At 40.4% G+C, this 18,223-nt stretch overlaps 1 protein-coding gene across 8 annotated transcripts in view; it reads left to right on the top strand.

The window, feature by feature from the left end:
• The window catches only part of PPP2R5C (protein phosphatase 2 regulatory subunit B'gamma), a 146,162-nt gene that overhangs the window by 73,302 nt on the left and 54,637 nt on the right, over window positions 1-18,223 (top strand). For all 8 annotated transcript variants that reach the window (XM_076003712.1, XM_012746328.2, XM_012746333.2 and 5 more), the window contains one exon: window positions 9,759-9,958. In XM_076003712.1, the coding sequence (XP_075859827.1) occupies window positions 9,759-9,958 (200 nt within the window). The remainder of the gene's footprint in view (window positions 1-9,758; window positions 9,959-18,223) is intronic.

The raw sequence follows: 18,223 nt of genomic DNA, 5'->3' as shown, positions 1-18,223 counted from the left end.
TCTAAGACACTATTGATTGTAAGTCAAGCTATTTTTTAAGAATTATCAAGAAAGAAAAAGTGAAAGATGTAATTTGATATTAAGGACATTAATATGGAAAATGTATGTATTAGAATGGGTGAAATCTGGTACTTGCACTTTGAAATTAAGGAAGATTTGTTGTAAATTTCAAAAGTCATCAAGTTAAGAACAATTTAAGAGGATTAATTCGATTTTGAAATTATGTAGGTGCTAAGGGTCAGGATAGAAGTTAGTCTTGTCATTTCACATATATAAAGGTGAATATTTCATTGTTATGTTTACCATGCTTTCAAGTGGTATCAGTTTGGGTTCATAGAGTAAGATAATTGTTACTCGGGGTGGCTGCCTGCCAGGCCAGCGCCCAAGAAAGCAGAGCTTGGGTAGGCGATTGCCTCAGGAGAGGACTGAGGACTGGTCGTGTAGGCTGTAGCTCAGGCCCTTCTCTTTCGAAGTAGATCTGCCTGCTTCTGGCATCTTAATTTCAGTTAATCTGTGCATCTTCCAAACAGATTTTTCTATCTATCTATCTATTTATTTTATTTTAGTTAGAGACAAAGTCTCACTCTGCTGCCCTGGTTAGAGTGCCGTGGCGTCAGCCTAGCTCACAGCAACCTCAAATTCCTGGGCTCAAGCAATCCTGCTGCCTCAGCCTCCCGAGTAGCTGGGGCTATAGGTGTGCACCACCATGCCCAGCTAATTTTTTATATATATTTTAGATATCCAGCTAATTTCTTTCTATTTTTTTAGTAGAGAAGGGGTCTTGCTCTTGCCCCGGCTTGTCTTGAACTCCTGAGCTCAAACGATCCTCCCGCCTCGGCCTCCCAGAGTGCTAGGATTACAGGCATGAGCCACCATGCCCGGCCCTGAACAGATCTTTTTAATTCCCAGATCAAGATGTATCACTCATCTGCTTAAAAATCCTCTATGATTCAAATCTCAGTACTTTCAGATTTTTCTGTCAAGGTACCTCTGACTACAGGGATTCCAGAGAGGAGAAATGCTTATTAAGAGAAGAGGGTTTCTCTGAGGACCTGGGTTTTATGTAGATTATATTCTACTCTGATACATAACTTTGATATAAATATGTTTGAATTTATGGTACTCCTAAGTTAAATTACCTGAATTTATTTCCCTCAGATTGATGTGTTCATTCAGCAAATATCTGAGGTCCCACTATTTGTTAGCCAGTTTTAGATGCTGAGGATAAAACGGTGAACAAGACAAAGTCTCCCTTTATGAAAATTTATAATGAAGTGTCTAGTGTGATTAATTTAGGGTATGTAAAATGTAATCAAATATTATCCTCATTCAAGGTGCTATCTTTTTTTTTTTTTTTTTTTTTGAGACAGAGTCTCGGTTTGTTGTCCAGGCTAGAGTGAGTGCCGTGGCGTCAGCCTAGCTCACAGCAACCTCAAACTCCTGGGCTCGAGCGATCCTTCTGCCTCAGCCTCCCGAGTAGCTGGGACTACAGGCATGCGCCACCATGCCCAGCTAATTTTTTTTTTTTTATATATATATCAGTTGGCCAATTAATTTCTTTCTATTTATAGTAGAGACGGGGTCTCGCTCTTGCTCAGGCTGGTTTTGAACTCCTGACCTTGAGCAATCCGCCCGCCTCGGCCTCCCAAGAGCTAGGATTACAGGCGTGAGCCACCGCGCCCGGCCAAGGTGCTATCTTTTTGAGGAAAATTTATTTTCCAGGAGAATGCACCCTGGTTAATCTGTCCTGTTAACATCAGGGCCCTCTGATTTGAGAAGTGAGCACCTCTGGAGACTCTTCCCGACGAAAAGGGCCCTTCTGTGCCTCCACCTCGGGCATCAGCCTCCTTAACTGTGCAGCTCCTATTTCCCTGGGCCTTCTTCCCCTGACAGAATCAGTCACCTCCTCCTCTGCCTCCCCATGGTGTCTCTGTTATAGCACTTCTCACTTCTCCCATATTTTAGTCATGTTTCTTTTAGATCAAGTGTTGTGTTTTAATGTATCTCTATTGTCAATGCCTAGTCCAGTGCCTGGCACATATGTGTTGGATACATTTTACCATGATTTCCTAGTGACACAGGCTGTGTCCTCAAGGTTGGGGCCCACTCTGAGACCTTAGTTCTTATGTCCCAATCACTCACACAGATGCTTAAGATCTGTTAAACAAGTCATACTGCAGTTTTTGGTTTATACACTTGGCATCATGATTGCTGATCTTTAAGAGAAAGAGAATGAGAGAGAATATTTATATAATAGGAAAAAAATTAGAGATCACTTACATCTTGATTGGGAAAATTTTTCAATAAAAGATATTCAGAGCATAAATTCTTCAACATGAAATATAACATAGAAGAATGTTAGAAAACATGTTGGGATTTTGTGTATGTGCATGTGTTTTCTGGTCCCAGGTAGACCTGGGTTGGTTTGGAGGTTGTCAGTTTTGACCCATATAAAGCTGGACTGGAAGCAACGTGTGCACACCTGGATTGCACACCTGGAGTGGCCCTGGGGGAGCTCCCCAGCTAACAACAGTGGTCACTAGTGGGGAGAAGAGGTGGAGGGTGTGGAGGAGGGAGACTCATGGTTTTTTTTGTTTTTTTTTTTTTTTGAGACCAAGTCTCACTCTTTCACCCTTGCTAGAGTGCAGTGGTATCATCATAGCTCACTGCAACCTCAAACTCCTGGGCTCAAGCCATTCTCCTGCCTCATCCTTCCGAGTAGCTGGGACTACAGACATACACCATGACTCCCAGCTAATTTTTCTATTTTTAGTAGAGACGGGATCTCGCCTTGCTCATGCTGTTCTCAAACTCCTGAGCTCAAGCACTCTTCCTGCCTCAGCCTCCCAGAGTGCTAGGATTACAGGTGTATGCCACTGTACCCAGCCACTATGTGCTTTTAATTTTTCTTTTTTTGCCATATGTATGTATCTAGCCTTTTTTATTTGAATTATAACACCCACAGAAGAATATGGATCAAATGTAATGTGTAGTGCATGATTATAAAGCAAATATCCATGTAACCACCACCCAGGCCAGGCACCCTAAAAAGCCTCCTGGAGGTCCTTTCTAATTTTAGAGATGCCTATTTCTGTACTGTATATGAATGCAATCATATTGAATAAATCCCTTTCATGCAACATTATTTTTTTTAAGTCTTATCCATATTATGTAGCTATATTTCATCTCCCTAGTTTTGGGATATTATACATGCTGCAGTGTATTTATCTAATCCACTACTGATGGACATTTGGGTTGTTTGCAGTTTAGACTGTTAAGACAGTGCTGCTTCAGACATTCTTTTACCTCTGTTGTGGTGCACATGTGTGTGAGTTTCATGAGCTGGTGTGCCCAGGAGTGCAGGTCTGGCACCTGTGTCTTGAATGCCACTTGATAATGCACAGCCCCTCGGCCCATAAGTGGCAAGTGCAGTCCAGCCACAGCACAGTTTCTCGCAGCAGTTTAAGGTTGGGCAGGCTCTTAGGTGTCTAATGGTGTCTTGTTGTGGGTTTAATTTGCATTTCTCTGGTTATTAATGAGAGTGACAGTCCTTTCATATGGGAGTAGCAATTTGGATGTATTTCATATAGAACCTGTCTTTTGCCTGTCTTTCTATTGGTATTCTAAAGTTTTCATACTGATTTATTGGAAATGTTTATTCTGAATATGAGTCTGTTGATTATATTTATTCCAATAGTTTTATTTCTGACTTGCCTTTTCATTCTTGGTGGTGTCTTGCTAAAGAAAAATGTTTGATTTTTTTTTTTTTTTTTTTTTTTTTTTGAGACAGAGTCTCGCTTTGTTGCACAGGCTAGAGTGAGTGCCGTGGCGTCAGCCTAGCTCACAGCAACCTCAAACTCCTGGGCTCGAGCGATCCTTCTGCCTCAGCCTCCCGGGTAGCTGGGACTACAGGCATGCGCCACCATGCCCGGCTAATTTTTTTATATATATATTAGTTGGCCAATTAATTTCTTTCTATTTATAGTAGAGACGGGGTCTCGCTCTTGCTCAGGCTGGTTTTGAACTCCTGACCTTGAGCAATCCGCCCGCCTCGGCCTCCCAAGAGCTAGGATTACAGGCGTGAGCCACAGCGCCCGGCCAAAAATGTTTGATTTTAATATGGATTAATTGATCAGTCTTTAATGATTATTGTTTTTTATGTCTAAAAAAGTCCTTCTCTGGCCAGATGTGGTGGCTCACGCCTATAATCCTAGCACAGTGGGAGGCTGAGGCAGGTGGATCGTTTGAGCTCAGGAGTTGAGACCAGCCTGAGCAAGAGCGAGACCCCGTCTCTACTAAAAAAAAAAAAATAGAAAGAAATTAGCCAAACAACTAAAAACATAGAAAATATTAGCAGGGCAAGGTGGTGCATGCCTGTAGTCCCAGCTACTCAGGAGGCTGAGGCAGGAAGATCACCTGAGCCCAGGAGTTTGAGGTTGCTGTGAACTAGGCTGACTCCATGGCACTCTAGCCCAGACAACAGAGTGAGACTCTGTCTCAAAAAAAAAATCCTTCTCTATTTCTTTCCCTATGTAAGACTTTATTCCATATTATTTTTTAAAGGCATTAGAGTTTTGCCTTTCAGATTTAACTCTGAAACCCACCAGGACTCTACTGTTTATTGTGTATTCTTGTTCATTTTTTTATGAACAATAGAGTGTATGCAGCACCACATGTTGAAAGGCTGGCCTTTCTTCCCTGTTCTGTAGTCTATTTCTGTCACAAATCCGGTGTCCATATATGCACAAGCCTATCTCTGGGCTCTCTTCTCTGTGGTGACACAGAGCTTGGCTGTTTTCATTAATGAAGCTTTATGCGAAGTCTTAATTTCTGGAACAGCAAGTCCTCCCACCCCGTTCCTCTCTAAGGGTGTCTTGGGTAGTGTTGGTCCTTTGCATTCCACACATGTTTTAGAATCCACTTATCCAGTTCCACAAAAGTGTCTCTTGGGATATGGATTAGGAGAGCATGGAATCTATGGGCCATGTCTTACTTGGGTAGATGTTATCCACAGACTCCCAGAGCAAGCATCACAGTCTGTAGGAGCTGTGACAGCTCCGCCTGAGATAAGAGGCAAAGGGGCTGCCCTCCTGCTCCGGTCAGGACCTGCGCAGATGAAAGAAAGACCAAAGGGATTTACAGATACATTATCAGAATTCATAGGAGTTAAGCAAGGTAGCTAAATATAAAAATCATACCCCAAAATCTTTTTTTCTGTATTGTAACAACAGTTAGAAAATTAAATCTTCTTCAAGAACCATTTACAGTAGTGTGAAAATATAGCAAATACCTAAGAATAAATCTAAAAATGTTTAGCACATATTAAGAAGAAAATTAGAAGAGTTTATTGAGAGACATATAAGGAGAACTATTCCATGAGTGTGGATTGGAAGACTCAGTATCACAGAGACTTCAGTTCTCCCCAGTCTGTATGGGATACATTGGGAGCCATGAATAGACAAAACATGAAAAGGAAACAGTGAAGGAATCGTAATTAGATGGTAAGGCTTCCAGGTCTCTAGGAACTCAGGCTGCACAGTGCTGACAGAAGGGAGAGCCGACCTGCACAGACACACATCTACGACATAGGAAACAGTGGAAGCGGTGGGGGAGATGGTCACATCTAAAAATGGCATGTGAATTTTCTCTTTAAAAAACAAAATGATACTGCCGAGTTTTTGTTTTCTTAGTAGGAGAAACTTGTCATCTGCTAAGTTTCCTATTATGGGACATAGAGCCAAGCAGAATTTAGTACATATTAATGAAGGATCCTAAATTTGCTCCAGATTGCTAGTACTTGAATTCAACTTTGTTCCCACTCATTTTGTACTAAGAATAAGAATATTCGAAAGACAAGACGGCTCCATAGCTAAGGACTGACTCTTACCTTTGGAGAGTTTGCTCGTTTGTTTCTGTTTTGCATAAGGGCTCACGACCTGCACGGACCCTCATGGGACCCTGAGAGCAGTATGCTTGGCCTGTGTCATGGGGTGGCCTCAGTGTTTGCAAGTTGGGCCACTTTTTGCTTAGTGAACATTCTGTGAGTGACCAGGAAGTGGTTGCCACCCTCGTGTGCTTGCACCTTTGGAGGCATCTTTTGAGTTATCACTCTCTAGGCTGTTAGTTTTTCAGCTCTGTGTCATTGTTCCATTGGGGCAACATTTGTTTGGAAGAAGCCATGATCTGTATACCAAAAAGTCCTGGTTCTGCTGTCTTTCTGCAGCTGCCATGCTGAAAGTTGGTCATTTTTTTGTGTCTTGAAGCGTTTCTTTTAATCATCGAGATGTGCCATGTGGACTGGCCTTTTTTAAAAATCATTTTCCTACCTACAGACTTCACATGATGCCTCTCAGCACACAGTGACAATTTGGTGATTTAGCCTTATCACATCATATTCTATGGTTTGGTGGCCAAATGTATATGTCACAACTCTCAGTCCCTTCTGTAATTGAGACACACATTGCTAGCAACATCTGTGAAATTGGCTAAGATATTATTAGTCATTTGGGGCTCATTTATAAAGCCTACACTGGCTTCTCACTGCCTAGAAGTGGTCTCCAAACTCTTGTTCACACCTGCACAGCAATAAAACAGTCTCAAGCACATACCTCCACTGTGTATAAATTTGTGTCTTAAATATTAATATGTCTTGTCCTTTGTAGAAGAAGAAAAATATAAGTAGACACTCTGCTGTTTTCTTCCTACATCCTAGTGGTTCATCTTGAGTAACCCCAGGGGTTCATCCCCAACTCTAAAGATCGTGATCAGTGGAACAGGTCCACTTCCTTTGTAACTCTGGTGCCATGCAATGTAAAAATGCCACCCTCTCCCACTCTCAGGACCAGGGACATGTATAAAGCTAGAAATGGGGTGCTCCCATCCTACTTTAAAGGTAACCTTTGTTAAGCATCTTATCACTGATTAATAATAGGCTTCCCTTTAGTAAATAAGTTTTTAAAAGAATAATACATTCTTATCTCCACCTTCTTTCAGTTATGGGTGCCCTGTCCTCCACTTCTCTCCCCCTACAGGTTTTGCATGAGTATGTTCATACATTTTGCTCCTGGTATTAATTAAGAATTTATCTTGAGGCCAGGTGCAGTGGCTCATGCCTGTAATCCTAACACATTGGGAAGCCATGGTGGTAGGATTGCAGTGTCTGTGTCCTTACCTCCAGATGAGTGTAACAGTACCAGCTTGATAGTGCCGTTAGGAGAATTCAGTGAGGACATGTTCTTAAAGGATTTAACCAGCCACTTCTTAGAAGCCAAGCTGTGAGTAGGTCCTGAATTAGGGGTTTCAGGGTGGTTCTTAGTCTCTGTAATGTCAAGAGTGTGAGAATGCCAAACAGTTCCAAATATACAGGCTATGACTGCAAATAAGAGCCTCATTTAAGGTAATCCTTGCAAATTAGAGTATGAACAAAGGTGTAGAATTGATGAGAATTGAAGGCAAGCAAGGAGGTAATTCAGAAAATTAACCTTTTCATTGGAAAAGGCTGGGTATTTGAACGTTAAGAGTCCCGAACATTTGTAATGAGGATTGCTCATCTCAAATGATTGAATAGTCACTGAGTACTCAGAGTGTTTAGTAATCAAATTTTTGCTCTCATGGTCTTGTAAGTATCCTATAAGCAGTAAACTCACTCCCATAACTCTGCTTGTGTGCTGCTTATCTCTGCATGCAGTGTAAGAAATCGAGAAACCATAGTATCCCACGAAATGGGTCAATTCAAATAGCAATGTCTGTCTGTATGCCTGCTACTTGCAAGGCTTGATGCTGGGCCTTAGGGGACACAGAGAACTAAAAGATAAAATCACGTGGTAGCTTTTCTCCAAAAGCATCTAGTTGAAGGAGTAAGAAACACTAAGCAGATAGCTAACTGTTTACAGCAATGGGAAGTGCCAGATGACTTGGTCAGAGTGAGGAATCTTGTCTAACTAGGAAGTCAGGAGAGGCCTTGTAGAACAAACCTAAGCAGGAAGTTGACAATTAGTAGGGCTAGGAAAGGACTAGAGGAGCAGGGAGACAGCAGGAGCAGAAGGAAAGGAAAACCAGGGGCCAGCCGGCCACTCGCTGGAGTGAGGCTGGTGGGGGCAGCAGGTCTCGGGACCCCTAACACTCCTAAAAATTACATAGGATCCCAGAGAGCTTCTGTTTATGTGAGTATAGCTATAGATATTGACCATATTTGAACTTAAGGCACAGAAAATTTTTAAGCGTATGTTTATTAAATTCATTAGAATTTACATGTTACATGTTAAGAGAAATAACAGATTTTTATGAAAATAGCCATATTTTCTAAAACTAAATAATTTTGCAAGAAGAGTGCCATTATTTTGTGTTTTTACAGATCTGTGTAATGTCCAGCTTAATAAGAGATCATTGAACTCTCTTGTGTGCTTTGCATTCGGTCTGTTGCCATATGGTGCTGTAGTTGAAATGCAGGAAGACATGGTTGGGAAAGGGAGGAGTATTTTAACAGTCTTTCAGACAGTTGTGGACATTTGCTTTGCTATTTCTCCAAAACTTAACAATTTCTTAAAGGAATGTGCAATGTGGACTCTGAAACCCTATCAGTGAGAGCTTTCTGTACATTTTATTCCATGAAAATCCAGTAGTCCACCTTGCACTTTGAATGGCTCTTTTGCAGTTGAATGGTTTTGTAACACCATTTGTCAATCATTTGGAAAATACTGGCTCACTGAGTTTTGCAAATCTCCTAAGACATTTTGCAAATCTTCAGCACATTTCAGTATTATCAATAAATCCCATTCATTAACATCACCACTGATCTCATCTTCAGCCGAGAAAGCTGTCAAGTTCATACAGGCAGATAAAGGTTTTCCAAACTTCCTGGAATATTGGATAGTCATACAGAGCTTTGAGTTCAGTCTCGTCACTTGCTACCCTGCTATGATTATCTAAATCTATTTCTTTATTTCTGTTGTTATTATAAAGACTAAATGGGGGTGGGAGAGTCTTGATATTTATGAAGTTTTTAGGATGATATCTGGCCCGGGTAAGCACTCACTGAATAATAGTTATTGTTATTATTGCTATTTCTAAACTCCTATCATCATTAACATCATTAGTCATCATATGCAATATGCGTTGACTATAAATAAGAAAGGAAGGAAATGTGCTTGGTGGAACACTGACATGGTGACTCTTTTTGAATGTTTGCAAGGAACAGTTAGTTTTCACGATCTTCAGACTAATGCCAGTTGCTCAGTGCTTATCAGCTGACCAGAGTGGACGACCCCTGTGCCCTTTCCCCGTTGTAAGTCTAGAGCCAAAAGGCAGGATTCTTCCCTCTGGTCTTTTTTACCTTGGCCTGCACCTACCTTCTGCAGTTATCACATGGTGCAAATGTGCCCATATATCCTTAACCCCAGCCTGGGGCCTCATTGTCTAGCTCTTGTTCCATTGCCCGACACAGTGCCTGGTATGTGATTGTTGGTGCTCAATACTTGTTAGAGGGAATTTATTTTGAACAGTACTTGCAATATGGTTTGAAAGAGTTAAAAAGCTTAGAAACTTCATCATATTAAACATATGATCCAAGCAGCAGCTAGCTATTTTTTTTCTTTTCATTTTCTTCAAGTAATGTTTAACCTCTATTCACCCAACCCCATCTCTTTTTTCTTGAATCTCTATTAATTCAAAATAAAAATAGAATAAAGCTTAAAAGTATTTCATGGTAACTTTGGATTAAGCATTTTTGTAATCAATATACTTTGCTTCCTGCTTTTCAGATGTTCCTCCTGCTGATCAAGAGAAGCTTTTTATCCAGAAGTTACGTCAGTGTTGTGTCCTCTTTGACTTTGTTTCTGATCCACTAAGTGACCTAAAGTGGAAGGAAGTAAAACGAGCTGCTTTAAGTGAAATGGTAGAATATATCACCCATAATCGGAATGTGATCACAGAGCCTATTTACCCAGAAGTAGTCCATATGGTAAGTCATTACAGTTGTTTGTTTGTTTTGTTTTGTTTTGTTTCTGTGACAGGGTCTTGATCTTTTTGACCAGGCTGCAGTGCAGTAGTGCAGTCGTAGCTCACTGCAACCTCAAACTCCTAGGCTCCAGTGATCCTCTCACCTTGGCCTCCCTCGTGCTGGGATTACAGGCATGTACCACCACACCCATCCTTTAGTGATTACAGTTTAACTAACATGTTCCAACACTGATTTACAAACAGGTCTCTGATATTCTTGGGACAAGCTGAGACAGCTGAGCCTAACGTAACACTACCCAGGATAAACATCCTTCTGTTCCAAAATCTGTGCTTGTACCCTGAAGAATAAAAGTTTACTTTGTAATCACCTGGATTATAATGATGGATAATATAAGTAAGGGAACTCAGTTGCCATCTGGGGACCAGTCTAAGTGCTTTACATTTATCAACTCATTTAATCCTCACAAATTACCCTACATGGTAAAAATGTTAAAACTTGTATTTATTTTATCCTCTTTAAGCTTCTTTTTGTAACATATTAAACATTAATATAATAGTGCCCTTATACAGTTTAGAAGTAAACATTTTGTTCCTATGTGTTCAGGAAAATTCTAAGGATGGGGTGGAGTTAAAATATTGATGGGACCAAGCTGATGTCAGAACAGTCCATGCTAATTGGCTGGAGTGGCCTCCGTCTGTCAGTGCTGGTGTCAGGACAGGATGTCCTGATTGGCTGAGACAGTCTGTCATCCTGCATTTTGTTTTATTCAGCCCTGAAATATCAGCCCTCTGAAGTCTCATACTTTACAGCCTATTCCCAGGTCATTGGCAGCTGTTATTACTGTATCTCATCGTGACCCCAGTCAGTACCACCTGGAAACATTTCATGCAATGCTGTTTCCAAAACTCTTACTGTTTGACACTGAACTCTAGTTTTCTGTTGAGTTTTTTTGAATTGTTGATATTTTATCTGTCTTTGAAAGTAGTACACTTCACTTATTTGGGGAGTCATTGTTTAATGTAACATTTTAAATCCTGATTTTCATTGAACTCTTTCTTAAGTTACTGATTTTTTTTCCAAAGCTATGTGTTTCAGAATTGACTAAACTTGTTGACATAAGATACTTTATTTCTTACTTTAGTATGTTTGCTTTGGAAAAAGAAGATGACAGTAATGTTCTTTTTTGTAGTTCAGTTCCCTGTTTCAGAAGTTGAAATCAATTTGATTGTTTTAATTTATTGTTGTTAACCCTTAAAGACTGTAATTTATCTGTGTGGCTACTGTGACGGCGAGGGCCACGTGGGTTAATCTCCCCAGACTTGTGTCTGGATAGTTACAGGTGCTAACTGAGCAGAAAATAAATACCCTAAAACCTTAGCCATTCAGACTAAGGGTACATGGGTAATCTTTTCTCCTTTCCTTAATTTCAAGTCTCAATTACTTTGGAAGGCCACCCCAGGCCCAGAATCATAAAGAAAAATCTCTAATATATTCTAGTACTTTCATAATTTTGTTCTTCACATTACATTTTATAATCCTCTTGAAGCCTTTTTTTTTCCTGGTATAGGTTGGGACTAGAACTTCATTTTTTTTAAATTGTTTTCTAAAATCGTTGAAAAATGTTTTGTCCCTACATGATGTATTGAATTCCATTCCCCCCTTGATTTAAAATGCTTCTTATTATGTGTTAATTTTATTTTCTCTTTAAGTTAAATTTTTATTTCTTAGTATATATTAAATTTATAAGTATATAAATTTATTATATATTAAATTTACATGTATGGAAATCTTTATTTTTAAGGAATCTTGGCTGCCAGCAGTCTCTGATTCCCACTCTTTAACCTGAGAGGGCAGAGCCTGCAGAGAACTTCAGTTGGCCTGGTTTGGGTCAAATGCCCACCCTTGAACCAACTGCTCAACTCATCTCATTGTATTTCACTGTGGCAGTGTGCATCACCGCACCACTTAGGGTACTTAAAAGCCCTTGAGACTATTTTTTTAGGTTAAATAAGCATTGCTTCTCCTCTCTGTTATAATTGTTTCCTAACTAGACTCTCCTTCTGCTGTCTTAACTTTGCTTCCCATTCCTGAACATCAGGCCAGCCCTAAGAGTGTTGCCCAGAGCGCTCTCAAGCATTTAACAGATACTTACTGAGCATCCACTACGGGCCAGGCACTTTTTTAGGTGAGGAAATAAGAATAGTGAACAAGATTTCTCACTTCTAGAGCTTTCATTTTCATGTGGGAGACAAGCATAAAATTAACCAACCAATAACACATCATTTTAGCTTATGGTAATACTGTAAAGAAAAGTAATCCAGGCTAAGTAGATAGAGTTGCAAGACTGTGCGCATGTGGGCAGGAAAAAGGTGCAGAGAGAAAACTTCTGTGTGATGAATTAGGTTGTCCCATGAAAATAAGTGCCCATGAGATGCTTTTCTGTAGTCACTGAGAGAGCAAAGGACAGTCACTCTCTCCTTTCTGCTCTGATTTGAGATAAGTGCAGAAGAGAACACAGCCTTTCCCTGTCTCTTATTTGTCTGGAGCTTCGGGGGTAGAATTGAGGGCAGGAACAGATTGGAATTTTTGTTTTATTTGTGTTTTGTTTTAGAGTCAGAGGGCATTGATGAAAGGTATAAAAAAAGAAGAAAGGGAGTATGTGGTGGCAGCGGTACTTGGCCATGGTTTGTGACCCTCTCAGATGTAGAATGTTAGGGAAATCAGGCAACCAGTAGAGGACCTCTGTGCCAAGCAGTGCCTGGACCCGGTGTGATAGGCAGAAAAGCCCTGGGCCTCGTTCCATTCTGGTGAGAAGCTCTGCAGCTCCGAGCCCCCAGTAGGCTCACCCACTTAAGCAGCAGTTGGCCGTCCTGCTTGAAGTATTGCCTGCTCTTTTGTTTGTTTCCTTGGGGGGAGGGGGAGGGTTATGTGTAATTTGGCCATAGTATTCTTAGAGACATTAATTTACATTTATTGTGAAGAATTCAAAGCTCTACAGATGTTGTACTCCTCCTGCCGCTACTTTTAAGTATCTTGCCTGTTTGACTCGACTGCTATATGGTTTTTTAACAGATTTCTTGAGATATTACCACATACCTTACAATTCACCTATTTGAAATGTATAATTAAATGGTTTTTAATATGAATATAGGATTGTGCAACCATTATCACATCTAATTTTAGAACACTTTCATACTCCTTTAAGACAATGTCACTGTCATTCTTCCCTACATCCTTACCCTTGCCCCACACCCCTCCCCCAAAACCCTAAGCAACCACTGATATACTTTATGTCTCTATAGATTTGCCTATTCTGGAGATTTCCTATAAATGGAATTATATAATATGTAGTCTTCTGCGTCTGGCTTCTTTGACTTAGCATAATGTTTTCAAGGTTCGTCCATGATGTAGCCTGTATCAGTATTTCATTGTTTTTTATATGCCACATTTTACTTATCCATTCATCTATTGATAGACATTGGGTTATTTCCATTTTTGGGGCTGTTAAGAATAATGCTGCTGTGAACATTCACATACAAGTGTCTGTGTAGACAGACATATGTTTTCATTTCTCTGAAGTATATATACAGGAGTGGAGTTGCTGGGTCAAATGGTAATTTTAACATTTTGAAGAAGTGCCAGGCCGTTTTCAAGTGGATGTACCATCCACCTTACATTCCTATCAGCTGTTTATGGAGGTTCTAATTTCTTCATGTTTTCAACACTTGTTATTGTTTGTCATTTTTATTATAGCCATTCTAGCAGGTGTGAAGTGTATCTCACTGTGGTTTTGATTTGCATTTCCCTGACAACTAATTATGTTGAGCATCTTTTCACATGTGCTGTTTATTTTTACACATCATAGACTTTAGACCTAGAATTTAACAGAACCTTACAGATCATCTAGCCTGATCCTTTTCTTTTCTAGATTAAAAATAATGCTTCAGAGAAAAGAAGGTAAAAAGGAGCAATACCCAGGGGGGATAATTCTTGGCATTTAGTTTCTCAGGCCTAAATTACATAAAATCTTTCAGACATATTTTAAATACAACCAGCCAACTTTTTAAAATTATCCAGTTAGTCTGCTTCTCAGGCATGGACATTTTTCTAATAGAATAGTGATAGCAAAATCAGCCAACTGGCTGGGCACGGTGGCTCACGCCTGTAATCCTAGCACTCTGGGAGGCTGAGGCAGGAGGATTGCTTGAGGTCAGAAGTTCAAGACCAGCCTCAGCAAGAGTGAGACCCCGTCTCTACTAAAACTAGAAAGAAATTAGCCAGACAACTAAAAACAGAAAAAATTAGCCAGGCGTGGTGGCACACGCCTATAGTCCCAGCTACTCGGGAGACTGAGGCTAGAGGATCACTTGAGCCCAGGAGTTTGAGGTTGTGTGAGCTAGGCTGATGCCACGGCACTCTAGTCCAGGTGATAGAGAAAGACTCTGTCTGAAAAAAAAAAAAAATCAACTGTTAAGAAATTCAGCTGCCTCCTAAGAAATTCAAAATAGTAAAAGTAAAACTTGGCCAGGTGCAGTGGCTCACACCTGTAAATCTAGCACTCTGGGAGGCCAAGGCAGGAGGATTGCTTGAGACGAGGAGTTCATGGACCAACCTGAGCAAGAACGAGATGCTGTCTCTACAAAAAATAGCAAAATTCATCGGGCATGGTAGCACACACCTGTAATCCGAGCTACTCAATAGGTTGAGGTAGGAGGATTGCTTGAGCCCAGGAATGTGAGGTCACAGTGAGCTATGAGATGATGCCACTGCACTCTAGCTCAGGTGACAGACCATTTCTCATAAAAGTGGGAGGGGGGGAGAAGAACTGCTTTGTTAACAGTCTTTAAGGAATTAAGTTTTGGGGTCAGACCCTTTCAAAATCTGAAATGAACATATGTACCAATTTTTACATATGATTTCATAGGATTCACGTCCCTTGGAGCCCATAAGAGTAGACCCCTAAATTAAGAACTATAGATTCTCTTATCTTCTAAATCAGTGTTCTCATCCAAATCAGTGGATCTCAGATTCCTGGTCCCTTTCAGAGGGTCTGTGAAGTCAAAACTACTTTCATAATAATACTGAGACTTTATTGGACTTTTTCACTGTGTTGACATTTGTACTGATGATGCAAAATCAGTAGTAGCTATAATTTCTGGCACCTTAGCAAGAAGCAAGGTGGTGGCACCAAACTGACCTAGTGTGTTCACAACCACATACCCACAGTAGAAAACACAAAGGGGCATTTGCACTTACTGGTTTAGATCAGCAGTCCCCAATCCCCAGTCCACAGCCCAGTACCGGTCCAAGACCACGGAAAAATTGTCTTCCATGAAACCAGTCCCTGGTGCCAAAAAGGTTGGGGACTGCTAGTTTAGGTTAAGCAATAGAATATATTGATTTTTATTATATCACAACCCTTGGGCACACATCCTTTTACTACTCCGTACGATGCAATGTGAAGTTTACATAAAGCACTTCGGCTGCATGCTCACATGGCTGTCAGGAGGAAAAACACTTTGCAAGTAGGTAGCATGCTGAACGTGCCACTTTTTTCATGGAACACTGTTTTTACCTGAAAAATGACAGACAAACCGGGTTATTCAGACTTGAATATTTAAGTCTGAATTTTCTCCAAAAAATAAGCAAAATGAGAGTGTCACTTTAAGGAAAATAATGACAATATTTGTTGTCAGTGATAAAATTTCAACTTTCTAGGAACATTTTGAATTTTGGAAAATTTTTATCCACCAGGGTGAGCTTCAGCTTCCCAGTGCTGCAGACTGAGCACCCACTACTGAGCTCTGTGGTGATGTGTATACATCAGATTTTTTAATAAATAGGATAAAGCGAGTCATGACTTAGAAGAGCCGTGTAATTCAGTGATCCAGTATTTTCCAAATGACCAATTAATGATGTTTCAAAATCCTTTGTGGGCAAGAGAGCCATTCAGAGTGCAAGACCCACGACTGGATTGGAATGTGAGAGAGTACAGACCCTCGTTGATAAGGTTATAGCATCCACACAGGAGCTCACCTTTAATAAACTACACTGGTCAAGTTTTGGTGTAGTATCAAAGTCCACAGATATCTGAAAGGGCTATTAAATACTCCTCCCTTTTCAACTGCATGTCTGTGTGAGACCAGAGTTCTTCCTATATTTCCACTAAACACTGTTCTGAACACAGAAGCAGCTGTGACAATCCAGCTGCTTTCTATTAAACCACACATTAAAGAGATTTGCAAAAGTGTAAAACAGTGCCACTCTTCTCAATTTGTTTTTGTTTTGGGAAATATAGGTTTTTCTTTTTTTTTTTTTTTTTTTTTTTTTTGAGACAGAGTCTCACTTTGTTGCCCAGGCTAGAGTGAGTGCCGTGGCGTCAGCCTGGCTCACAGCAACCTCAAACTCCTGGGCTCAAGCGATCCTCCTGCCTCAGCCTCCCGAGTAGCTGGGACTACAGGCATGAGCCACCATGCCCGGCTGATTTTTATATATATTAGTTGGCCAATTAATTTCTTTCTATTTTTTTATGGTAGAGACGGGGTCTCGCTCAGGCTGGTTTTGAACTCCTGACCTTGAGCAATCCGCCCGCCTCGGCCTCCCAGAGTGCTAGGATTACAGGCGAGAGCCACCGCGCCCGGCCCGGAAATATAGGTTTTTTTGCCCTTTTGCACCCTTCCTTTTGCTCTCCCTTTGCTGTGACAATGGGTGTGGTCGTATGTATCAATGTGGCGTATGTATCGTGCTCTGTAAACCTATATCTTGCTCTTGCCCTATAATCCTATCTTTCTCTCCTCAATAAACCTCATTTTCAAGCTTGCAACAAAAACAGAAAAAAAGTATAGTTATTTTTCACAAATGTGTGTTATTTATATTAAGACATAATCGATTTAGTATTTTTTTAATTTCTCTGGTTTAATTTCTAATATAGTCTGTATCAATAGATACAACTTCATAAATAAAAGCTCATTAGAGTCCTCAGTGATATTTAGGCATTTAATGGGGTCCTGAGGCCAAAAAAGTTCGAGGACTACTCTTCTGGAATGGTGCCACTCAAAACCTGTAGCCTCAGCCCTGGAAGCTTGTTAGAAATGTAGGTTCTTGGGTCCCACCCACACCTACTGAATCACTCTGGGGGAAGGGCTGCAGTGCTCTGTGTTTTCACATATTCTCCAGGTCATTCTTAAGCATGCCAAAAATTTAAGAATAACAGTTTTGAATAATCTTCCTACATTGCCTCATTTTCAGATTGTCAGCTCCCTGAGAGAAAAACATTATGCTCTTGCATTTCTTCTACTGAATGTAGTTAACACAATGCCTTTTCCTAGGCTCAATAAATGTTCATTTGATAAGGAGTTTTCTGCATACTCTTGGGCATTAAGACTAGTCTTAATAGTCACAGACGAATATAACCTGAAGATCAGAAAAGGAATTGGTTAAATCAACAGTTGAATGAGTTGAATGGCTCAGGGGTACTTCACATCAAAATAGACCTCTCTAGAATTACCCAAGCCTGTTGTGCTAGATTATAATACTAAGAAGGCAGCCTGGTATACTCACTAAATCATTCAAAAAATGTATATTAACGCTGGGGAAAAGAATCCCTTTTCAATAAATGGTGCTGGGAAAACTGGATAGCCACTTGTAGAAGGCTAAAGCAGGACCCACACCTTTCACCTCTCACAAAAATCAACTCATGCTGGATAACAGACTTAAACCTAAGGTATGAAACTATTAGAATTCTAGAGGAAAATGTTGGAAACACTCTCCTAGACATCGGCCTAGGCAAAGAGTTTATGAAGAAGTCCCCAAAGGCAATCAAAGCAGCAACAAAAATAAACAAATGGGACATGATGAAACTACAAAGCGTCTGCACAGCCAAAGAAATAGTCATGAAAGTAAACAGACAACCTACAGAATGGGAGAAAATTTTTGCATCCTACGCATCCGATAAAGGGCTGATAACTAGAATATACTTAGAACTCACAAAAATCAGCAAGAAAAAATCAAATAACCCTATTAAAAAGTGGGCAAAGGACTTGAACAGAAACTTTTCTAAAGAAGACAGAAGAATGGCCAACAAACATGAAAAAGTGCTCATCATCTCTAATCATCAGGGAAATACAAATCAAAACTACAACGAGATATCACTTAACTCCAGTGAGAATGGCCTTTATCAAAAAGTCTCCAAATAACAAATGCTGGCGTGGATGCGGAGAGAGAGGAACACTCCTACACTGCTGGTGGGACTGCAAACTAGTTCAA

Source organism: Microcebus murinus, chromosome 6 (assembly GCF_040939455.1).
Source record: "Microcebus murinus isolate Inina chromosome 6, M.murinus_Inina_mat1.0, whole genome shotgun sequence".
Classification (NCBI taxonomy): Eukaryota; Metazoa; Chordata; class Mammalia; order Primates; family Cheirogaleidae; genus Microcebus; species Microcebus murinus.
The sequence above is the reverse complement of the archived record's forward strand: the minus strand, read 5'-3'. Positions and strand labels throughout refer to the sequence as shown.